The sequence below is a fragment of the Oncorhynchus mykiss genome, chromosome 23, assembly GCF_057628025.1.
Source record: "Oncorhynchus mykiss isolate SJ-2025 chromosome 23, ASM5762802v1, whole genome shotgun sequence".
Classification (NCBI taxonomy): Eukaryota; Metazoa; Chordata; class Actinopteri; order Salmoniformes; family Salmonidae; genus Oncorhynchus; species Oncorhynchus mykiss.
The window spans coordinates 25,508,898-25,533,887 of NC_143044.1; the positions used below are offsets into that span (position 1 = coordinate 25,508,898).

The 24,990-nt window shown below is 41.8% G+C and overlaps 2 protein-coding genes across 6 annotated transcripts; one reads left to right on the top strand and one right to left on the bottom strand.

Annotated features, from left to right (window-relative positions):
* Positions 1 to 4,315: 4,315 nt before the first annotated feature.
* LOC110502644 (transmembrane protein 150A) lies at positions 4,316 to 17,988 on the bottom strand. 4 transcript variants are annotated; one of them, XR_002470356.3, is made up of 8 exons: positions 16,504 to 17,938; positions 12,224 to 12,271; positions 11,784 to 11,846; positions 11,386 to 11,453; positions 10,327 to 10,457; positions 6,429 to 6,606; positions 5,246 to 6,026; positions 4,316 to 4,813 (listed from the first exon to the last, which is right to left on the bottom strand). XR_002470356.3 is itself a non-coding variant. In XM_021580853.3 (7 exons), exons 1-7 carry the CDS (start codon positions 16,566 to 16,568, stop codon positions 5,839 to 5,841), a joined length of 741 nt encoding a protein of 246 aa, XP_021436528.3. In that variant the 5' UTR covers positions 16,569 to 17,988; the 3' UTR covers positions 4,316 to 5,838. The 4 variants fall into 4 exon arrangements, 2 of the variants coding, with proteins under 2 accessions (XP_021436528.3, XP_090073315.1); XR_016491020.1 differs by lacking the exon at positions 11,386 to 11,453 and having other exon boundaries at positions 16,504 to 16,867; XM_021580853.3 differs by having other exon boundaries at positions 4,316 to 6,026; positions 16,504 to 17,988.
* Positions 17,656 to 24,580, top strand: LOC110502645 (NFU1 iron-sulfur cluster scaffold homolog, mitochondrial). Of its 2 annotated transcripts, XM_036960318.2 has the most exons (7): positions 17,656 to 17,758; positions 18,290 to 18,386; positions 20,893 to 20,950; positions 21,314 to 21,412; positions 21,569 to 21,629; positions 23,490 to 23,664; positions 23,806 to 24,580. In XM_036960318.2, exons 4-7 carry the CDS (start codon positions 21,349 to 21,351, stop codon positions 23,899 to 23,901), a joined length of 396 nt encoding a protein of 131 aa, XP_036816213.2. In that variant the 5' UTR covers positions 17,656 to 17,758; positions 18,290 to 18,386; positions 20,893 to 20,950; positions 21,314 to 21,348; the 3' UTR covers positions 23,902 to 24,580. The 2 variants fall into 2 exon arrangements, 1 of the variants encoding a protein (XP_036816213.2); XR_016491021.1 differs by lacking the exons at positions 23,490 to 23,664; positions 23,806 to 24,580 and adding an exon at positions 21,845 to 21,938 and having other exon boundaries at positions 17,670 to 17,758.
* The last annotated feature ends 410 nt before the right edge of the window (positions 24,581 to 24,990 follow it).

Consider the following 24,990-nt stretch of genomic DNA (forward strand, 5'->3'; position numbering starts at 1 on the left):
TGATGTATTTTATTTTTAATGTAAAGGTACTTTTTTTCCCCTTTTTTTTTGTTGAGTAATTGGAGATGGGAGTTCTATGTGATTATGGCTCTGTATAACACTGTGCATTGCGGTGAATTTGTTTTGGACTTGGACTCTGAAGAGACCCCTGGTGGCTTGTTTTGTGGGGCAAGTATGGGTGTCAGCTGTATGTTATATAATAATGCAGACAATCTAGAATTTATGACTAATATTTATAAAAAACTAGAAGATAAGCAGTTCATCTCTCAACCAGGAAAGACTGGCATGCATGTTGTTGATGATCTGTATGTGCAGTTAAGGGCAAGACGTGCTGCTCTGTTTTGAGACAGCTGCAGCTTTGCTCTGTCTTTCTTTGCTGCACTTGGCCATATTACTGGACAGTAATCAAGTTGGGACAAGACCAGAGCAGAACCTGAACAACTAGTACAGTTGATTTGTTATAACAGACATCTTTACAACAACTTTGTCAATGTACCGTGACCATGATAATTGACCTTCCAATGTTATACCTAGGAGTTTAGCTTCCTCAATTTGTTCAATGGTTACACCCTTTATGCAAAACTCTGGTTTAGGTCTTAGAGAATGTTTTGAACCAAATACAATGCTTTTAGTTTTAGATGTACTTAAGACCAGTTTGTTATTAATCACCCACTCTGATACTGACTAACACATTATTTTGAATTTCAGTGAGCTCACTGGCTTACGGTGCTAACAAAAGTGTGGAATCATCCATATACATATTAATTCTAGCTTTGTGTAAGACCAGTGGCAAATCATTTGTAAAAAAATATATAAAACATTAACAGCACAGCACACTGTACATATCTTATGTTAGAGAAGCTCCCATTGAAGAACACTGGGTTATATTGGATAAATAACTCCAACCATGTGATGGCAGTTTTTTCAATAACAATTTATGATCAATGACATCAGACTACACTGAAATCTAACAACTACAGTATCACCTTACAAAAAAATATTGCCATTTTGAAACTGCAGTCTACCGTGGTATTTTGGACGCAGTAATTGCAGAATAACTGCAGTTATACGGCAAAATTACTTTAGTAATTTTAAATACTGTTCTTTTGGACGCAGTATTTGCAGCATACTGCACTCTTGACTGCAATCTTTTTTTGTAAGGGTATCCATTTATGTTAACCAATCATCAGTCACCTGAGTCAGCGCAGTACAAGTTGAGTACCCTTCTTTATTTATGCATGCTGAAAGTCAGTAGTTAACGTTTTCTCTGAAAAATGGCGTTGTATTTGGTCAAACACAATTCTCTCCATCAGTTTACTATCAGTTACTAACAATTCTCAAACTGATTGGGCGGCCGTTAGAGCCAGCAAAGGGTGCTTTAATTTTTTTATGCAGGGCAATTACATTAGCTTCCTTCCACCCCTGTGGGGACACTCCTTTAGGCTTTGGCTAAAGATATAGCAAATAGGGGTGGCAATACAGTCTGCCTCCATTCTCCATAGTTGCCCATCAAGGTTGTCTATACCTGGTGGCTTATCATTATTGATGAATAACAATAGTTTTTCCACCTCTGTCACACTAACTGTACCATTTATCTTGGTTTGGTAATATAATTTATTTTTGTTAGTTTAAGTTTAGCCACAACATTTCTCAATGTACAGTATGTCAACCAACCTCTTTTGCATCATTTGTTCGAACCATAGCGTTGTTTTATTCGTCATCAATCCAGGGGGCTCTAACAGTTCTCACAGTTCATTTCTTGAACTGCTTGTCAAAAAATGTGCATGAATAATTGAACAAATACTTCAGAGCTGCAAGTTCAGGATAAATTAAATCAGAACCCCTCCCTTTTGCAAAGATTGCGTCATCATCCCATTCATTTGAGTAAAACGGCTGATTCAAAAGTTTAATATTTTTGTGTGTGTTTTAAACATTTGTAATGTTAAAATACCTATCACATTACATATTTAATGACCGAATGCATTTGAAACTTGACACAGTAAAGCTAGTGTATGACATAACACATTCATTTTATTAATATGGGTGTGAAAAAATGTGCTTGTGCATAGATAAGCATGCCAAAGAGTTAACAGTAGGCATGAACGATAAGTAATAAAATAAAGACGGCACTTCAACATTTCACAGCATAGTCTGCGGAATTTTCAAGAGCACTTGTCTTTATGTGGCACGGAGTCCACATATAGGTTGATGTGTCAGCATTGTGGCAATGAAGAGTTCAGCGTTCGTCAAGCCACTTGCGACATGCCCGGGCTCCTAAACCTGCTGGAGTACGCTTCGAGGTCGTTATAACGTGGAGAGCGTTCGATTTGCCTGCTGGGGGACAACGAGACTCCAAGCTCCGCTAAAACGTGCCAGCAGAATGTTGCATTTGCCGATGTACGGTAGCTTATGGGCATAATGTTTACAATGCAAGCTACCGGTAGAAACGTTGTACAGTTGGCTAAACATATTGGTAAGTTAAGTAGTGCTCATGTATTTTTTTCTCCAACCAATGTAGGCCTACTATTTTATCCCCTTTTCAACAGTGAGAGTGTTTAATCACGATTCATGTTGACAAACATGATAACAGATCACATCCATACGGCAAGTTAGACAAGTTAACTTTCATGGGATAAACTAGATGGCTATGCTATATTTGCTTGGCATCTAGTGGTGATGACAGTAGTCCGACTGACAACTTTATCAGGATGAGGATCAATGGATGTTTACTGATCATGAAAAGCATGCAGTAACTTGCTGTGCAACTGATGATAGAGCTAAATGTGGAATAATCGGAAATGTGTAGTTCTGACTACTATGCTCTTCAAGAGGTGATACTATTTAAAACCAAATAGTTATAACAGTTATTTAACAATCCCTTAAACTGCACGTAGTTGTCATTGGTTTTAGCATCGCTGGTGGTCTCTACATGTGAAGATGGTAGCCTGCTAGCTTTAGAAAACCCTAGGTAGAACTTGATTCAAACATAGTATACTGCTCTGGTCTGAATAGATAATCAGATCTGTACAAAGCCTGTAAAGTGTTTAATAACAATCCCAGGAAACATATTGTATGAACATCATATAATCTCCCAATAAAATGCACAGAATCTGAAATGCACCCAGTATCTACTTTTGCTCTATGTTGAAATCCAGATCGTTCCCTACCCCTACAATGTATGTAGATCTCAAAGGATTGGATATAGTAGCTTCACCTTGCCATATTGCTTACCTAGCGGTTGGAGTGTTCGTCGCTGGTTCGAATACCTGATCCGATAAGGTGAATAATCGGCCAATGTGCCCTTGAGCAAGGCACTTAACCCTAATTTGCCCCAATGGACCCGTACTACTATGGCTGACTCTGTAGAACAACACATTTCACTGCAGCTATCTGGGGTAAGTGACAATAAAAACCTATTTATATATCTTTTGTTATAATCATGCACCCTTTGTACATAAAGTAGGCTAATCAATTTCAAGTACTTCTTGTTCTGTACATTCCTAAGTCATCCTCAGCCAGTGCACACACCCAACAGACATTCATTCTTCCAAGACCCTAAAATTCATACAGCTATCAGTCCACAGTGAGAGTCAACAACACAATGACTAGGTTTCCCAAACATCTCCGGTTCAAACTCCACCAGAGTTACCTGTGCACCTACAGTACACACCTGTCCCCACGCAAATACCACCTGGGAGCCAATAACTGTTAACACCCCACAATGCCATAGTAATTATATAATGATGGGACAACACCTACTGTACCGAACACCACTGATATGAGTCATGCCTGTGTTCTAAGAACACTTAATACTTGTGTTCCAGAGGTATGCACGTTTTTGACATTCATTGTGTTTGTACATTTCCTCAGACAATTGAGCAAGCGTAAAGAGTCAGCACTACTTGTTTCCACATCTTCCCACATATGAGTGAGGCAAGGGGGATGTTTTTGTGGACACAACTCATATACAGTATCAGGGTTGACCCCAACTCTGTACAGTATACCCCGGGAATAGCTAAGTCAGACTCCCCTTAGATATGTTGACATTACATGTTTTTCACTGACTCCTGCCTGCATTCCTACACACACACACCTATAACGAACGGCCTACACACTGTCCCCTTTGGAGCATTACATAAACACATGACAGATCCTGGAGTGAGGTGTATTGATGCGGAAACCATGCGGTTGAACTTGTCAAAGAAGTTCTCATGTCACTAATATGAAAGCTTAAGGGATGTGACGACTAGATCTTGTCATAAAGTGTGTGATATCATGGGACAGTCCTGCAGAGGAATCACAAATACAACAATGATTACATTTGATCTTACACACGTTTTATTACTCAATTACGCTTGGCAAAAGAAATGCCTCCAAAAATTAAGAGTAGGAAACCTTCCAAGTTGATATTTTCATACTGAATTAGGCTAAATGCTTTTATTTATTTCTACTTTTAGTAAACATCAGTTTGTCACTATTTCGTTATATATTTATTTATGTACCACTTTGTTAAGATGTAACTATATAGTCCATGATATATTGTTGTTGTAAACAAGTCTGAATCATCGTTGCACAAATGCCTGAATAGGAACACTGTAGAAAAGCAGTAGAAAATGAGAACGATACATAAGAAGAAAGGAACAAATACAAAGTATTATGCCTTGCTAAGAAATTTGTTCTGTTCATAACATTTTCAGTTAGATTGTTTCTGGATGAAGGATTGCTTTTGTTCTGGTTCTTCTCTCATCTGCCATGTATGCAGTAAAACTTGTACAACCAGCTGTTCTGCCATCAAAAAGCTTTCCAGAATGATCTATCACAAAAGACAGAGGCCTCTATTAATAAATCTGAACCACCACACCTGCCTGAAGTTCCTGCCTCCTTCACATTAAATCACCTGTTCTATCACAAAGGTTTAGAATCATCACTGGCTTCTAATCTCCACACCAATAACCAAATGACTTGATCATCATTTGAATGTTAAAGCTGTCGAGGGATTACTGGCCTCAGATTCCATCACAACATTACACCTCAATACTTCACTTTGCAGACAGTTACATTTTTTATACAACTTTTTTCTGTTGTTGCCTGGCATAGTAATGCCCCGAAGACTTTAAGTTTTAGACATATAGACAAAACATTGAAAGAATAACATCATTCACAATTCTACATGGCCCATAAAATAGAACATTTCACCTTGATCAATTCAGAACATGAGAATAGAAATAATGATTTTAGTACTTACAGTGACTACTACTCAAATGCTAAGGTGTCCTGGTATTGGTCCATCAGTGGCTATGAAAGTTGTAGGATGGACAGTTTTACTTTTCCAAAGCTTTCAGAAATACTTAGATTTGTTGTGACCCGAATAACTCATCTTTCATTTTGTATTTAGGGGCTTGCATAAGAAAAATGATTTCAGCCCTGATTAAAAAAATTAAAACCCATCCTCAATAATAAGACTTGGTCTGAGAATGAGATCAAAGGTTATGTTTGATCCCCATCTTTGATGCCACTAGGTCAGTGTTTCCCCAAACGGTGGGTCGTGGACGATTCAGCTGATTCATTTTTTGGTCGCAGCCAGAACCGGTTACAAACAATTGTTCCCTTTACTTGGTTGGTCCAATTCCACAAGCTTTAGATCAGTCACAACATAGAAAAGTTTGTAAACTACTGGGTTATTTCATTAGGGCACAACGTGACATTTTTTTTAACCGACACTTAATGGACAAGTCCAGCTGGTTTGTTCCATTTTGGAACGTTTTCTTCCATTTCATGCATCACATGACCCAAGTGTCTCTTACAGTAGGTCCCCCAGCCCAGTAGCATCTCATCTTCTCAGGCCAGAAGGATAGGCTTCTCCTCATCTTTCTTCCCCAGCAGTGTACACAACATGGAGGAGGAGAAGAAACAGAACTCAACAGCGAAGCTGAGCTCAAACAGCTCCAGGTTGACGCTCAGTATCCACTCAAACACAGCCGCTGAGTGCTTGTACACGTATTCCTCCTGTACAAACAAGATTGCATCTGTCGTGGTCAGAGGTCAAGGAGGGAGAACTGTAGTTGTTAATAGTAACCCTATGCATATGTTCAAAGGAACGTTGAAGATGTTCAAACATTACTCATCAATAAACAGACAAAACACACAGATAGGCAACCTCACTGTCAATGTTCTGGACGGTATCTTGTTGTTATCAAATACCACTACTACCTAGAACGTCCTGTGCCTTTCTGGGCCTGTGAGCGTTTGCAAAGTTGAAGACGTATGGAAGAGGACACTCCTATTCTTATATTTACTCTTGCATTGTGTCGTTTCTATAATTCTCCTGAGTGTATGCACACCCAGCAGGATTTAATAGGTTCAGGGGTTATACGGTCAGGGTTCAGGGGTAAGGCTTATAGTGTTCATCAGAGCAAGTGAAAGGATACAGCCAATAGTGACAATGATTTGGACCGCAGTAGACATGACCCGTGCTGGGTAGAGGAACCACTCCATCCGGGTCAGAACACACTTCCCTGTGAGCACCGTGAGGAGCAGGCTGTAGAAACAGATACACAGGAAGCTTACCGCAGCCCCCAGGTAATGGGCCAGTGTTAGGTACTCGGGCTGGAGGAGAGAGGACAGGTTACAGTTAGTATTAGGTACCTTGGATAGAGGAGAGGCTTAAGACAAGGTTCCATTTAACTATTCCAGCTGCAAATGACAAAGCCAAAGCACTTCTAAGAAACCATTATGCCACACAATACTCCAATTCCTCAATGTGTTTGTGTTACATTCTAGGAACACATTCTAGGAACCTCTGCTGTCAAGCTCCTGCCTCTTCCTCTCTTTGGATTGGTGGATACATCTCGTTATTTTAATACTTTTTGTAATATATGGTGAGAGGTGTTGATGTCAACCGCCTATATTCAATGGAAAGTGAGATGCTATGCTAGCCTCATGAATATGCATAGACCGTCCTGAATTTCAACAGGGACAACTCCGATAAGTGTTTTTTCTCAAAGTTGCTAGGATGTGACGTGCATCACACTTATATCAGTACACTAGTAACAACCTAAGCATAATGAAACTTGTATTAGATCAAATAAGCCTCACATATGAAAATAGCAACACATTTTTATCTTGACTAAATTTGACACTCATTGCCCCTATACAAAAACTCCTTACTTGCTTAATATACTGAACAAAAATATAAACGTAACATGTAAAGTGTTGGTCCAATGTTTTATGAGCTGAAATAAAAGAGCCCAGAAATGTTCCATATGCACAAAAAGCTTATTTCTTTCAAATTTGGCCCACACATTTCTTTACATCCCTGTTAGTGAGCATTTCTCCTTTGCCAAAATAAATCAATAAAAAGCCACTGACTGCAGGAATGTCCACCAGAGCTGTTGCCTGAGAATTGAATGTTAATTTTTCTATCATAAGCCACTCCAACGTAATTTTAAAGAATTTGTCAGTACGTCCAACTGGCCTCACAACTGCAGATCATGTGTAACCATGTCAGCCCAGAACCTCCACATCCGGCATCTTCACCTTCTGGATCGTCTGAGTGGATTCTGGGGCATATTTCTCTCTGTAATAAAGCCCTTTGTGGAGAAAAACTCATTCTGATCGGCTGGGCCTGGCTCCCAGGTGGGTGGGTCTATGCCCTCCCAGGCCCACCCATGGCTGCGCCCTTGCCCAGTCATGTGAAATCCATAGATTAGGGCCTAATGAATTTATTTAAATGGACTGATTTCCTTATATGAACTGTAACTCAGTAAAAATACATTATTGCATGTTACGTTTATAGTTTTGTTTAGTATAATTAATGATCTGCTTAACGTGGACAGATTTTGGGCGGAGTAAACCCTCTCGCTTTGCCTTTTCCTCTCTGTTCTGAATGTGTCTTTGTGGCAGCTCTAGAGACAAACGGAAAGGTCGTACCGTTCAATTTAATAGGTGTATGTATGATTCCCGGTCGCTAACTAAGGCAGTACGACCTTAAGGGCACAAGTCACGACATCTCCCATTTTTTGGTGTGTTCCTCTGCCCAGGTGTTGCTGATGCTGCCAGATCTTACAATGCCTGGATAGTTATTTTAAGTATCAGCTAACCGCATCATAAATTCTAGCAATGGGCGTATTGGATTATGCTGAGCCGCAGGGCACACACCAGTCTATGGCCTGCAAAAGTGGTGAGGGAGGAGCTCCCTTCTCAGTAATCTATGCCACACTGTCATGTTGTCAGCCAGGCAGCATGGTGTATCGTCCAGAAACATACATCTCCTCTTTTCCATAAAATATACAGTATGTTTGAATTTGGGCAGATTAAGCGTTTTTTCACTTTTGCATGTGAAAACACAGAATCCTACTCATTATTACATCACTTTTGTTTTGAGACAACTTCGCCTTGGGCTTTGAATGTGGCACCTGGCTCACACCCGGGAGTTAGCCCGGTTCCAAAACAAATGGTGCAAAACACGCCTACCCGGGTGCCCGAGACAGATTAATCGAATCCCCTCAATCTGTCAGACGATGACACAGTCGATGACATGGCACACAACCATTGGTTGATGCATGCAACGTCTGACCATGGGAACTGGCTGCATCACCGCTTGGTATGGCAAATGCACCTCCCTCGACCACAAAGTGCTATTGAGGGTGGCACTGGTGCCGACAGCCCAGTACATCACTGGGGCCGAACTCCCTGCCATCCACAACCTCTATACTGTATCAGGCGGTGTCAGAGGAAAGCCCGAAAAATTGCCAACGACTCCAACCACCCAAGCCATAGACTGTTCACTCTGCTACCGTCCGGCAAACGGTACCGGAGCAACGGCTCTCGGAACAATAGGCTCCAAGACAGCTTCTACCTACAAGCCATAAGGCAGTTAACAGTTAATTAAGTGGTTACCCGGATTATATGCACTGACCCTATCTTGCACTGACTCTATGCACACTCACAAGACTATACACTCAGTGTCCAGTTTATTAGGTGCATACATTTAGTACCAGGTCGGACCCCTTTTCCCCCAGGACAGCCTGAATTCTTCGGGGCATGGAAACATTGCTCTATTGGTATCAAGAGCCCTAACGGGTGCCAGAACAACATTCCCCACATCATTACACCACTGCCACCAGTCTATACCGTTGACACCAGGCAAGATGGGTTCACAGACTCATGCTGCTTACCCCAAATCCTGACTCTGCCATCGGCATGACGCAACATGAACTGTGATTCGTCGGACCAGGCAATGTTTTTCCACAATTGTCCCCACTGGAGCTTCATCTGTGGTCTCTTCACACTTGCTCAATTGTCTGAGGAAATGTACAAACACAATTGGGGTGTTGACAGCTGATAGGAGTGGAATCTGGTGTGGTCGTCTGCTGCAATAGCCCATCCGTGACAAGGACCGATGAGTTGTGCATTCCGAGATGCCGTTCTGCACACCACTGTTGTATTGCGCCGTTATTTGCCTGGTTATGACCCGCCTGTTAGCTTGAACGATTCTTGCCATTCTCCTTCGACCTCTTATCAACAAGCTCCTTTCGCCCACAGGACTACCGGCGACTGGATGTTTTTCATTTGTCCCACAGTTCTCTGTAAACCCTAGACACTGTCCTGCCTGAAAAGCCCAGAAGGCCAGCCGTTTCTGAGATACTGGAACCGGCGAGCCTGGCATCGACGATCATACCATGCTGAAAGTCGCTTAGGTCACTCGTTTTGCCCATTCCAACATTCAATCGAACTGTAACAGAATGCCTCAATGTTTGTCTGCCTGCTTTATATAGCATGCCACATCAACGTGACTCACTGTCTGTAGGAGCAAACCATTTTTGTGAACAGGGTACATACACACACACACACACTACCACTCTCACATAAAACCCCCACACATTCACATACACTACATATGCATACTCACTCACATACTCATTCCAACCACTATAATGAGCCCATCCTCCTATAGCTCCTCCCACCAGCCTCCACTGACAAACACACACACATACCGACACCACAAACACACACGCACACACTTTTGCACTCATGTGTTGCTGTACTCTGTTCTTTATTTTATTCTTATTATTATCATCTATCCTGATGACTAGTCACTTAGGATAGATGATAACTGTACATATCTACTTCAAATACCTCGTACCCCTGCAACTTGAAATGGTTTTGGTCCTCCCTGTATATATTATTATTATTTTTCTTCTCTGCATCGTTGTGTACAGTGTAGCCAGCCGCGCAGGCCTAAGTCACCTGTAAGTTACTTTGGATAAAAGTGTCTACTAAATGGCATATATTATATTTACTGTTTGTAATACATGAAGTACTAACATTGCAGTTCCCAGCCACGAAGGCCCCGACGGCTGCCACTCCACCAAACACCAGGGCGATTCTACTGAGCATGGAGTGGACACTGTTCCTCTCCAAGATGTGAGCATGGTGGAAGATACAGAACACCATAACTAAGGAGCAGAGAGTAAAAATATTGATATTATAATGCATATATAACATTATGTTTGATCAAATGTTCATAAGATGTTTATTACATGTTTATGCAACATCCCATCTGTATAATATAATGTGATTATATGATTATTATTCAATAACACAACAATGACAATCAACTCGTAATAACTTTTCTTTCTGGAAAAACATTTCTCTAGCAGGACAGCAACACATTTGATAGGAAATATGACTAGGGCCCTGTGCTTTGGTTAATCATGTCATATGACCTGGATTTGAACCTTCATTTTAAGCCTTTTCCAGAAACAAGAATTCAACAAAAAATATAAGCAATTGTCTGAGGATGGTGCTGGACCATCTGATTTAAAAAAGAAAAGGGGACAAAGCTTTAAATAAAGGTTCAAATCCAGGTCATGTGATCCAAAACACAGGGCCCTAAATATGACATACCAAACCCTTTTATATTTATGGTACTTTTACCACTTTTTCTCCTCAATTTTGTGGTATCCAATTGGTAGTTACGGTCTTGTCCCATCGCTGCAACTCCCGTACGGACTCGGGAGAGGCGATGGTCGAGAGCCGTGCGTCCCTGACACACAACCCCGCTAAACCACACTGCCCGTTTAACCCGGTAGCCAGCCACATCAATGTGTCGGAGAAAACACCGTACTCTTGGCGACCGTGTCAGCGCGCATTCGCCCGGCCCGCCACAGGAGTTGCTAGAGCGCGATTGGAGAAGGACTTCCTGGCTGGCCAAACCCAACCCTAACCCGTATGACGCCTCCCATTACATTACAACATTATGAGCACATACTCGCACACTCTCATCTTTGTGTCAGTATAGACATCTGCATAGTGCATAGAGATCCAGGTTGACCTGTGTATGTACAGAATAGGTCATCTGCACAGTCACAGAGGTAATCTTACACAGAAATGAAGCAGCATTGATGGTGGCTGTGAACAAAGAGTTTTCTGGTGAGCTTGTTCCACTCGTGCTGCAACAAGGCCAAAGCATGTGTAAGAAACGATTATTTCAAACAATACTCAAATTCCCCAGTGACAGAAAACATTCTAGGAATGTCTGTTAAAAATCTGACTAAGTGTTCTGATGTGAATGGAACAGAGTTAAAGTTCAAATTCTAATTCAATGTTAAATTCAATTTAAATTGATAAACTTAAAAATGAAAGTCTGTTTAAAAAAATGTATGTTCAGTAAGTATTTGTATAAATTTTTTACTGTAATTTCAATTATTTTCTTCACTTTCTACACTGAGATTAAATTATGTTAGTTGACCCCAGCCTTGGTATCAGGTGTCTATGGTTACCTTATGGTGGGAACTTGACAACATGCCATAGTTGTATTGTTTCCGCAGGGGTTCCCGGGGGCCCTGAAGACAGAGGGGAAATAATCATGGTTACAGACCTTCCTTTTATGTATAGTGTGTATACAGTATGCATTGGTTTTCACCCTTGGTCTTGGAGGGCTACAGGGTGTGCAGGCGTTTGTTCCAACCCAATAGCAGCAACACACCTGATTCAACTAATCAAGTTGATGATTAGTGGATTAATTTAATCAGGTGTGTTGGTGCTGGGATAAAACGAAGAGACTGGACACCCTGTCAATCTCCAGGACTTGTGTTGAACAATACTGCTTTATAAATATGCTTGTGTTACATTAAAGCAATGTATTTCATTGACATAGAATTGGCTGAGATAACCATTCACAATGGTCTGTAGAAATTCTCACAGACAGAGCACAACGTACCAGTTGTTGAGGGAACACACATGGTCATAGCTGTATGCCAGGCCATACCTGAAACAACAAAACAAACACACCCATTTGATATGATTGAAGTGCCTAATTATCTATGTTAGGGCGTATGTTTTTTCGATGTATAATATTGTACTAATATTGTACTAATTATTTTATGAGCATAGCACGCGCTCCAGCAGGTGTATCTCACTGATCATCCCTAAAGCCACCACCTCATTTGGCCGCCTTTCGTTCCAGTTCTCTGCTGCATGTGACTGGAACGAATTGCAAAAATCGCTGAAGTTGGAGACTTTTATTTCCCTCACCAAATTCAAACATCTGCTATCTGAGCAGCTAACCGATCGCTGCAGCTGTACATAGTCTATCAATAAATAGCCCACCCAATTTACCTACCTCATCCCCATATTGTTTATATTTATTTACTTTTCTGCTCTTTTGCACACCTGTATCTCTACCTCTACATGACCATCTGATCATTTATCACTCCAGTGTTAATCTGAAAAATTGTAATTATTCGCCTACCTCCTCATGCCTTTTGCACACAATGTATATAGACTCTTTTTTTTCTACTGTGTTATCGACTTGTTAATTGTTTACTCCATGTGTAACTCTGTGTTGTTGTCTGTTCACACTGCTATGCTTTATCTTGGCCAGGTCGCAGTTGTAAATGAGAACCTGTTCTCAACTAGCCTACCTGGTTAAATAAAGGTGAAATAAAAATAAAATAAAAATATTTTTATGAGCATTTATATTTTGTCAAACTTAAATAACCTGTTCCCTTTGGCCTTTACACACATTGCTTACAGTACATGTGGTAAATCGGTCTTTTAGGAAAAAACTGTTTACCTAATTCTTTACCTAGTAACTAATTACCTGTTTTCTTATTGGCCAATGCATTAATTGTATGCTTTATATGCTTTATTGAAACAGAAAGTGACAGTCAGTTTTAGTGTGGTTGCTGATGGTGTTCAATGTGGTTTGACCTTTAAAGCTGCTAAATTTTTATCCGTCTCCATCTAGGCTTTGCTCCTACAGAAAAGTCATCCATCCACTTGTACTCACACCCTCAACTTACAATATGATATACAGTACACTCGCATAATAAAACACTGATAATCTTGAGAGGTACAATGGGTAACCAGGAACTGATGAGTGTGACTAAGCAAGAGTACACAGTTGGAGGTCATTAGAATATTATTAGCATGAAGGTTAAATAAAATGTCTCACAATGTATGAATCAGTGAAACAATTGGTTTATATTTTGCACGTTGTGAGGTGGGGTGTAAGGTGGTGGCTCTGGCTCTACAGGTATCTTAAACGATAACTCAACCGAATAAAAATATTTAGTATCAGCATGGGACTTTCTTTCTGGAAAGTTTTGTTCAGGGTCGGCCCTAGCCACTAAGCAACATTTTATTTATTTAACCTTTATTTAACTAGGCAAGTCAGTTAAGAACTACTGCTAATTTACAATGATGGCCAACCAAAAGGCCTCCTGCGGGGACGGGGGATGGGCACAACATGGCAGCAGCACAACATGGTAGCAGTACAAAACAGGTTACAAACATTATTGGGCACAGACAACACCACAAAGGGCAAGATGGTAAAGACAACAATACATCACGCAAAGCTGCCACAACTGATCCAGAGGCGGCGCTCCTAGTGGCTGGGGACTTTAATGCAGGGAAACTTAAATCAGTTTTACCCAATTTCTATCAGCATGGTAAATGTGCAACCAGAGGGAAAAAAAACTCTAAACCACCTTTACTCCACACACACACACGTACAAAGCTCTCCCTCGCCCTCAATTTAGCAAATCTGACCATAATTCTATCCTCCTGATTCCAAGCAAAAATTAAAGCAGGAAGCACCAGTGACTCGGTCAGATGAAGCAGATGCTAAACAACAGGACTGTTTTGCTATCACAGGCTGGAATATGTTCCGGGATTCTTCCGATGGCATAGGAGTACACCACATCAGTCACTGGCTTCATCAATAAGTGCATCGATGACGTAGTCCCCACAGTAACTGTACATGCATACCCCAACCAGAAGCCATGGATTACAGGCAACATTCGCACTGAGCTAAAGGGTAGAGCTGCCGCTTTCAAGGTGTGTGACTCTAACCCGGAAGCTTACAAGAAATCCTGCTATGCCCTGCGACGAACCATCAAACAGGCAAAGCGTCAAAACAGGGCTAAAATTCAATCGTACTACACCGGCTCCAACTCTCGTCTTATATGGCAGGGCTTGCAAACTATTACAGACTACAAAGGGAAGCACAGCCGTGAGCTGCCCAATGACACGAGCCTACCAGATGAGCTAAATCACTTCTATGCTCGCTTCGAGGCTAGCAACACTGAGGCATGCCTGAGAGCATCAGCTGTTCCGGACAAATGTGTGATCACGCTCTACGTAGCCGATGTGAGTAAGACCTTTAAACAGGTCAACATTCACAAGGCTGTGAGGCCAGACAGATTACCAGGACGTGTTCTCCGGGCATGTGCTGACCAACTGGCAGGTGTCTTCACTGACATTTTCAACATGTCCCTGTGCCCAAGAACACTAAGGCAACCTGCATTAATGACTACAGACCCGTAGCACTCATGTCTGTAGCCATGAGGTGCTTTGAAAGGCTGGTAATGGCTCACAACAACACCATTATCTCAGAAACCCTAGACCCACTCCAATTTGCATACCGCCCAAACAGATCCACAGATGATGCAATCTCTATTGCACTCCACACTGCCCTTTCCCAACTGGGCAAAAGGAACACCTATGCGAGAATGCTATTCATTGACTACAGCTCAGCATTCAACACCATAGTACCCTCAAAGCTCATCACTAAGCTTAGGATCCTGGGACTAAACACCTCCCTCTGCAACTGGATCCTGGACTTCCTGATGGGCCGCCCCCAGCTGGTGAGGGAAGGTATCAACACATCTGCCACGCTGATCCTTAACACTGGGGCCCCTCGGGGATGTGTACTTAGTCCCCTCCTGTACTCCCTGTTCACCCACAACTGCATGGTGCCAGGACAACAACCTCTCCGTCAATGTGAGCAAGACTAAGGAGCTGATTGTGGACTACAGGAAAAGGGGGGCCGAACAGGCCCCCATTAACATTGACGGGGGTGTAGTGGAGCGGGTCGAGAGTGTCAAGTTCCTTGGTGTCCACATCACCAACAAACTATCATGGTCCAAACATACCAAGACAGTCATGAAGAGGGCACAACAAAACATTTTCCCCCTCAGGAGACTGAAAAGATTTGGCATGGGTCCCCAGATCCTCAAAAAGGTTCTACAGCTGCACCATCGAGAGCATCCTGACCGCTTGCATCACTGCCTGGTATGGCAACTGCTCGGCATCTGACCGTAAGGCACTACAGAGGGTAGTGCAAACGGCCCAGTACATCACTGGGGCCAAGCTTCCTGCCATCAAGGACCTATATAATAGGTGGTGTCAGAGGAAAGCCCATTAAATTGTCAGAGACTCCAGTCACCCAAGTTATAGACTGTTTTCTCTGCCTCCGCATGGCAAGCGGTGCCAGAGCACCAAGTCTAGGACCAAGAGGCTCCTCAAGACCTTCTACCCCCAAGCCATAATACTGCTGAACAATTCATAAAATCGCCACCAGACAATTTACATTGACCCCCCTCCCTTTTGTACACTGCTGCTACTCGCTGTTTGTTTGTTACCTATGCTTAGTTACTTCACCCCCCACCTACATGTACAGATTACCTCAACTAACCTGTACCCCACACACTGACTCACTACCGGTGCCCCTTGTATATAGCCTCGTTATTGTTATTCTTATTGTGTTACTTTTTTATTATTACTTTTTATTTTAGTCTACTTGGTAAATATTTTCTTAACTCTTCTTGAACTGTACTGTTGGTTAAGTGCTAAAGTCTGCACTTATTGTATTCGGCGCATGTGACAAATCAAGTTTGACTTGATTTGATATACAGTCCATGTCACCTGTTTCCTCCCCTTCATCTACACTCATTGAAGTGGATTTAACAAGTGACATCAATAAAGGATCATAGCTCTCACCTGAATTCACCTGGTAAGTCTATGTCATGGAAAGAGTTCCTCATGTTTTGTACACTCAGTGTAACGTAACATACTAATTTGAGTGTCCCGGATTTACGTTTACTAAATTACATCTAGTCTATGAGACCAAGCTTAAGAGAAATCTAAGTCAATAAACTCAAGAACATGTTATCATTATCTTGTAAAACATTAGAAGAAAATATAAATATAACTTACGTCACCCATGTGCCAATGAGAGACACCAAGGAGAGGGAGATGGGGAGTAGACTCCAGAGGACCATGTCTTGGTAGTTTAGTGAGAGCAGCAGCAGAAGTACAGTAGTGACGACCTGGGTCCAGACACAGTCTGTCTTTCTGGCACTTTGAAGATTTCTGCCTCTTAGATTCCCCCACAGCAGAGTCAGTCACCCATAAACCTGACGCCTCATCGTAACTGTAGAATCCCAATAAGTATGTCCTGTTACCAAACTAGATCATTCAAGTATATCCAGCAGATTGACGTAGTACCAGTTTGTCTGTGTACCTTCCACCACCCAGGCAACATTCCTGCCATTTGAGAGCAGCAGAGGAAACTAAAGTTATAACCAATTTTGCCACTCCTTTTTGGAAGGGAGTACCACCTTGTCCTGTCAGAGGACAGACGTGAGGAAACATGGGGAGGGCCCTCTCGACGCTATCTCCCTGTTTGTTTTAAATTACATAGCACACACTGTAGACTGCATAGCGGTCAAACTCTAGATCCCCAGGGGCAGTGTGGAACTCTAGCCAACTATACGTTTCTTAGATTCCTTTACTGAACTGTAAACTATAACTTTCAGATTAACTTAAAAATATGTGTTATTAAAGTTGTCCAGAAATAAAACTTTATGAGAGAGAGAGAGAGAGAGAGAGAGAGAGAGAGAGAGAGAGAGAGAGAGAGATGCAGCAGCTTTGTAGTAAATGGGCTGTCGAAGGTCTGCATTGAATGCAAATTCCGGAAACTATAGTGGCAAATTTGACAAAATGCATACCAAATTTAGAGATGATTATTTATGTAGTTTATCACACATATTCCCACTCCAGTGATCATTTACATTAAATACCTATATTTTGCTTTAGTAGCAGCAACAAAATCCCAATACATTACATGCAAGAATTCGGATTTATGTTTATCATTGCATAGTCTGCAGAACCAACAGTTAATTAATCTCAATAGTAGCTGGCTGTTCAGATGCCAATATTCGTACTTTCTATAAAATGTATCTAGCTAGCTATATAGGTTGAATTTATGTTTATTTATTGTAATGACTATGAATATTTACTTAGTAAACGTACGATTAATGAACAGTGGAGCAATTGGAATCAATTTTAAACAGGATATGTCAAGCCAGCTGTCTGGAGTCCTCATTTTCAAAACAAATAAAATCATGGCGGCCTGTTTAAAATCGAGTTTTCTACAGTTGATTCGGTCACGAAATACATCACATTTTAGGTTTGAGTTTAAACATTTTCTATGAAATTAAGAGTTCTACTTGGGTATACCAACTTAATTTGATTTCAGCTCAGTAGCTAAACCTTAACTGCCACATCGTCGATGTCAAACCAGGTCCTAGCCTAATCCCATCCTCATGTTGCGCAGCCAACAATCACGATGGGCCAAGAAGTATAACAAAAACTCTGTTTGCCTGGGTCTTCTTCGGTTATGTAGCTAACGTTAAACCCGTCATCAGCAACTTGATTGAGTGACGTAGCTAACGACGTTAGCTAGGTAGCTAAAAAACATTACGTTTTGTTCTGCAGTCTAGTCATTGATGCATTCCCTAGCTTAGTCAGTGTCACTGCACAACCATAGGTAGCTAACGTTAGCTGCTTTGTCGTTTCTTTGCTTTTTGACAGTCTCAAGTTAATGTTTCAAGACCATCGGACATTCATCCAACAGATTGGGTTTGTAAGGATAAACCCACTCTGTTGAATGAATGTCCGACCATCTAAATAAATCACCTGACATAACTGTCTGTTAAAGGTTTACAATGAAAACGAGAAACCAGTTCCACACACAATACACATTGGCCAGAACTTCCGAAAACGCCTGCCTCTGACAGTACCCACACAGTTCGCAGGTGAGAAACCGTCCTTTCTGATCACATTTACTAACTAGAATAACCACATTCAAAGGCTACAGTTGTCATGTTTTCTGTAGTATATACAGAGTGGAACTACAGGTAACTGCCAAAATAAAGGAAACACTTGCGTACATTTTGAATGCAAAGTATATTGAAAGCAGGTGCTTCCACACAGGTGTGGTTCCGGAGTTCTTCGTGTGAATTTCTGGCAGCCTAGACACTGTGTTGCATATTTCTGCCTTTCTCACATCGGAGTGCAGATTGCACATTTTGGTCCCCCCCAAAAAAGTGGGAGGGGAAACTCTTAAATTGCACCACCATCTAACCACTTTTCTCAAAACTCCTTGTAGATCTTCTGCACTACAATCTCTCACCCAAATATTTTTCTGCCGATGCGACTACCACATCTATGTTCTGTGATTTGCAGTCCATCAGTGCAGTGCAGTTGATCACCTTTGCTATAATCACAAGATATCCAACCTTACTGAAAAACTCATCCTCTCTGGGTCTTTCTTCAGACCTACTCACTGGGGAACTCCCAGTTGATTATCTCACCTTTGGGCTGTCCTCTAGTCTCTTCACTGCCTCATAGGAAACTTTCTGCCCCACTCAACCGGTCTCTCTCTCACAGGGCACTTCGGATCTCCAACTGCATGGGCGCCCCCGCAGTTGACACAGTGCTTTTTGTAACCCAACTTTATACTCCCATTGACTATGCCCTTCTGCACATTTCTCACATTGTGGGATCTCCTTTCTACACACTGCTGCAACATGTCTGAATCCTTGACACCTAAAGCACCGTAGCGTGTTTGGAACATAGGCCCTCACAGAATAGCAAATATAACCTAACCTGACCTTATCAGGTAGAAACTCTGTTAAAGTTCAACAAGACAGACCGGGTATTCTCAGTTGCATTGCCACTGGGTCTACATCTTACCAAAAGGTGGGTGTCACAAACACCAGGGATATTATTTTTAATTTGATCCACCTCTACGCTCAACGCTACCCACCAGTCACTCCTTTGAGCACGACACAGGTTGAGCCACGAGATGTGTGATGCACTGCGCCCGGATGCAGAACAAATCTCAACAATTCCACTTCTCTAAACTTTCAAAGATGTAACCGCTCGCAGCTTGTCCTTTACCGTGCCTGAATCAATGTACTGTTTGGCCAAAAAGCAGGAATCCACTTTTTCCTTAAATCTCACTCCAACCGGTCCAAAATCATTTGTGACAGGACTCCCATGGCAAACACTGGAAGTGTCTACCACACCTGTAGCTGCAGGTACTTCATCCTGGTCTGGCTCGACTTCAGAGCACTCACTACTGCTGACTGATGTTCTCAAGAGCACAAGTAGATTTATAGGTAATTTTACTTGGTTTGTATTCAGGAGAAGAAAATGATTGGACAAAGGTTTGTACGCAGGAGACGTAGGTATGTACTTGCCTTTTTTATGCTTTTGTGTCATCGCACCCTGGTTCCCGAGTTAATTAAGAAATTAACATCCCATCATGCTTAAGGTCATGTCCAGTTGCCCATCATTTTGGTTACCATGGCTAGAAGAAGAGATCTCAGTGCCTTTGAAAGAAGGGTCTCAATGGCACATAGTGGGATTAAAGGGTGTGTGTGTGTGTCACCAGATCTCAACCAAATTGAACAGTTATGGGAGATTCTGGAGCGGCGCCTGAGAAAGCGTTTTTTACCACCACCATCAACAAAACACCAAATGAGGGAATTTCTCGTGGAAGAATGGTGTCACATGCCTCCAATAGAGTTCCAGACACTTGTAGAATCTATGTCAAGGCCTGTGGTGGCCCAACTCCCTATTAAGACACTTTATGTTGATGTTTCCTTTATTTTGGCAGTTACCTGTAGCTATATGCTCAAATGATTGCGGTTACAGTTGTATTGATAGCAATATAGATTTATTGATGTATAATGTTTTGAGAGTCTGGGATAACAAATGATGGGAATAGGATAGGTTGACTATCTCTTATTTTAAATGTATTTATTCTATGCTGTGTAATACCAGGTTTTTTTTTTTACTGTAGGGATTACTGTTGTTTTCTGGTTTTGTCTATATTGTGTTTATTCCATCGGAGGTCACGTTGGAAACAAGTGGAATTGCTTTAATGTGTTATTCCCTGGGTTGTACTCAGTGCACCTTTCCCATATTGGAAATATGAACAATGAGCAGTAACCTTGACAAAACCAGACAGTGTGAATAAACTGAGGTTTTCCAACGTGAATCACAAATTGTTCTCTAAACATCAGCTTGTTTGCTTTTCAGAGTGTGGGAGAACCAGTGACATTTGTACATGAACTGCTGTAGGAGAACTCGAACCGAAGATGATAATTTGTGCTCTAGGAACATATTTCTTAGAGGTTTAATTACTGTACTGATTAACCTAAGTTACAGTTCTGTGCATGCCTCAAGGAAAAAATCTATTGCAACATGCAATGTGTTTCTCCACTGTTTGTTGACCCCCCTTGGTTTTCACAGGAACTTGTTTGAAATGGAAGGAGTGAAAAGTGGCCCTGACTTCATCACAGTGCCCAAGGTACCCAATAAATACACTAAAGTTTAAACCCTCATTTACCAACCCTATCCATTTGCTCTGGGATATGGTGTGCAATTAGACCATGATGACTGAATGGATCATGTCACAAATACAATTTAACTTACATTTTCTGATTCAATTCATGGGCCATGTCAAAATTTTCAACATTCTCCCAAATTGTGCACTTGCACAATCCTTGTCATTGATTTGAAAACATAGGATTGGTATAAGCATTGACAAGAGTGAGTTTTCACCATTGCTAAATCCATGCAAGAAAATGTGCAGAATTTGGGAGAAGGGTGGGGTATGGGGCCATGTTAATTTACTAACAGGCCTTTGCATGTTTTGTGTTGCCTTTGTCAGACAGATGGCGATGTGGAGTGGACAGACGTCAAGCCATGTCATGGATGCCATCACTAAGTGGAGACCCCATGACCACGGGGGTGACCCACGATGAGAGCAGTGAGTATGACAGGAACAAAACTCTTCTTCATATGGGTGTTGAGGGTCAATCTGTCATAACCTATTGTCATCTTGATAAATTGCATACATCTAATGAAAATGTTTGGTTTTTTGTATTATGAATTTAAGACTTTCAACATGCTGTTCCTGTCTTAGGTCACTTTGAAGGTGATGAAATTCTTTCAATGATTAACGAGCTTCTAGATACACGGATCAGGTAAAATCCCCATATACTATTAGTATGATGTAGAGTGGGGTCTGAAATGATTGACACCGTTGATAAAGATGAGCAAAAATGACAGTATAAAATAAATAATTTAAATATTGTCTGTTGTATGCAAAAAAATGGGATATTATTTTGTACTGATACAACTGCTCAGAGAAAGAGAAAACAATAATAATTGAAGGATCTTTGATTATTCCTCCATATAGAATCTTTCAAGATCCTTGATATCATTCATCTGCACTTATGGACTGCGCTCTTCAATTCAAACCACAGGTTTTCACTAGGCTGGCCATTGCCAACTGTTGATGTTGTGGTCAATTAAACATTTTTGTGGATTTTGATGTGCTTGGGGTTATTATTTTGCTGGAAGATCCACTTTAGGCCAAGTTTCAGCCTAATGGTAGCGGCAACCAGGTTTTTGGCTAAAATGTCCTGGTACTGGGTAAAGTTCATGATGCCGTTGACCTTAAGGGCCCCAGGGGCTTCCCGAGTGGCGCAGTGGTCTAAGGCACTGCATCGCAGTTTGCGACCGGGAGTCCCATAGGGTATCGCACAATCGAAACAGGGTCCGGGATCGAAACAGGGTCTGTAGTATCGCATCTCACACTGAGATGCAGTGCCTTATACCACTGCGCCACTCAGTGTTTCCTCCGACACATTGGTGCAGCTGGCTTCCGGGTTAAGTGGGATGGTGTTAAGAAGCGCTGTTTGGCGGGTCATGTTTCTGAGGGCGCATGACTCAACCTCTCCCGAGCCCGTTGGGGAGTTGCAGCGATGAGACAAGATCGTAGTCACGAAATTGGGGATTAAAAAATATATATATATTTATATACTAAATAAAAAAAACAAAAGGCCCCAGGACTAGTGGAAGAAAATAACCCCATAACATCAAAGATCCACCACCATATGCATCTTCCTTTTGACGCAAAACCCCCAACTGGTGTGCGTAGCCAGGGAGCTCTATTTTCATGTCATCCAACCAATGTAAATGCCTGGAGTTTGCTAAACGGCATTGGCACTTGGATTGGAACTGGTGCTTTGGTCAGATGACATGAAATTAGAGCTATTTGGCCATGCACACCAGTAGTGGATTTGGTGTTGAAAGAAAGATGCATATGCAATAGAAAAAAACATACCTAACCTAAAATATGGTGGTGGATCTTTAATGTTATCGGGCTATTTTCCTTCCACTGGTCCTGGGCCCTTGTTAAAGGTAGATTCAGCAACTATAACATAGATGAAGAACGTAAACAGCATAGTGGGTCATGCTGTCAACAGCGTGAAGTGAACCCGTGCACATGCGCAGATACTGTCTGTGACTGTGAGAGCGAAGTCTTGCATCTTGCTCATCTCAATATCTGCGGTGCTGCTCGTGGCAACGTAATTTCGCTGTCGACCTTTAAGGTTAACCGCATCATGAACTTTACCCAGGACATTTTAAACAGAAACCTTGTTGCCTCTGCCAGGAGCCTGAAACGTGACCGGAAGTGAATCTGCAGTGTTTTCGGTCATAATCATTACAGAGCATGCACTTTTAATCCCACCCCTCAGCTACTCTCAGCCCATTACACCTATCTCTGTAGACCACCCTCAGGCAGATTGTTTGGGCACTGAAGTTGTTCCACAAACAAATTGTAGAAATTATGTTGAAATGAAATAAAGACTATAGTGATGTCATCTTCAAGGACAGCTCGGTACAAATTCTCCCATCCCCTCCCCCCTCTTAAACCTCTCTTCTTCATCCCCTCCATTCTTCTCTCCCTCCTAGTTTTTAATAACACTTGTAATATTACCTGTTATGTTGTTCAGTGACAAATAAACTCAACAAATAAACCCTCCCGTTTCACACAGACCCACAGTGATGGAGGATGGCGGTGATATAATCTTTAAGGGCTTTGAGAATGGCACGGTAAAGCCGAAGCCGGTTGGCTCGTGCACCAGCTGCCCCAGCTCCACTGTCACCTTGAAGAATGGCATCCAGAACATGCTGCAGTTCTATATCCCGGAGGTGGATGACGTGGAACAGGTGAGAGGCAGAGAGGAGGAGAAGAGGAAAGTGAGAAGGAGGGAGAAACCCATAGAGGCAGAATGAGGATAAAGTGAGGGAGGAGGGGAACAGTATTAAGCTTTTATGTCTGTTATAGCTGTTCTTGTTTTGTTTCTCTAGGTGGAAGATGAAGTGGATCATGTCAACGCAAACGTTTTCACCGAGTTGGAACGCAAGTTTGGAGACAAAACTGTCGGCCCCCATGCCTATAGATAAACAGCCTGTTGTATAGATGTCATGCAAACCAGGTAGACACTGCTTACCCTAGTGCAATGTTCATGATTTGAGAATAATATTCAGCATTGCAATTTCAAAATACCTAGAAGTGTTCTGTGCGCTGTTGTCTATTAGTGTGGCGAGAAAATTACTGTTATTGTTTCTACATAAATATTTTCAGTGCACAGTAATTGGCCGTAATTTTGTAGGACTAACCTTGCTTCTGAATTTAAAAAAATGTAGTTCACCGCACTGAAGAACTGGAAGTTGTCATTCCCATGAATCTAGCAAAAACAAGGATTATAAAATGGAAGTACATGCTCTAAAAGGAATTCTCCGATATCATAGCGGTCTGCAAACAATCGCTTGTGCTGGAATATATGATCAATCATGATGACCAATTCAGTATTACCATTAAAATAAATCCAAATAAATACCTATTAACTTCTATCACACCCTTCCCCTCCCCCCAAAAAACTTGCCAACCCCCCCTGATCTATATCATGCTGAAACACTTCACCCTTAGGATTGTTCAGCATGTCAACAACCATTTCAACATTAACATCTCATACCCCCAATATCTCTTTTGCCGTCGCCACAAGAACCTTCAACCTGGCATTTCTGCGTTCCACAACCTGAATCGTATTGATAACCTTACCAATAAAAGCTGTGAAGTCAACTTCATTATCAGTGTCCTTTGACAGTGGACATTCATGAGCGCAAGATTTCTGAACAGGTGTCCAAACCATGCCAGGACCAGCAGAAACACCAGCCGGGTTATTCCTACAATGCGGTGCCATTTGGACCTCAAATCTTTTGGAAAAATGTTGTATATTGTAGCAGGTTCAAGGGTGTGGGGTTTCCATGTCACCAAGTTCAATAACCAAACAAACACAAGGAGCACAACTAGAATGCAAATGGGGAGTTTAGTTGGGAGTTTTGCACACTGGGGAAAGGGGGGAATTCACCAACCATTTCACAGTCCACAATGCATTTCTCTAGGGGTAATCATAAAACTCAGGTCCTCGGCCAAACCGGTTCGGTACACAGTGGGGTAACCACACAGCCATTTCACTCGCTTCCCTCTCC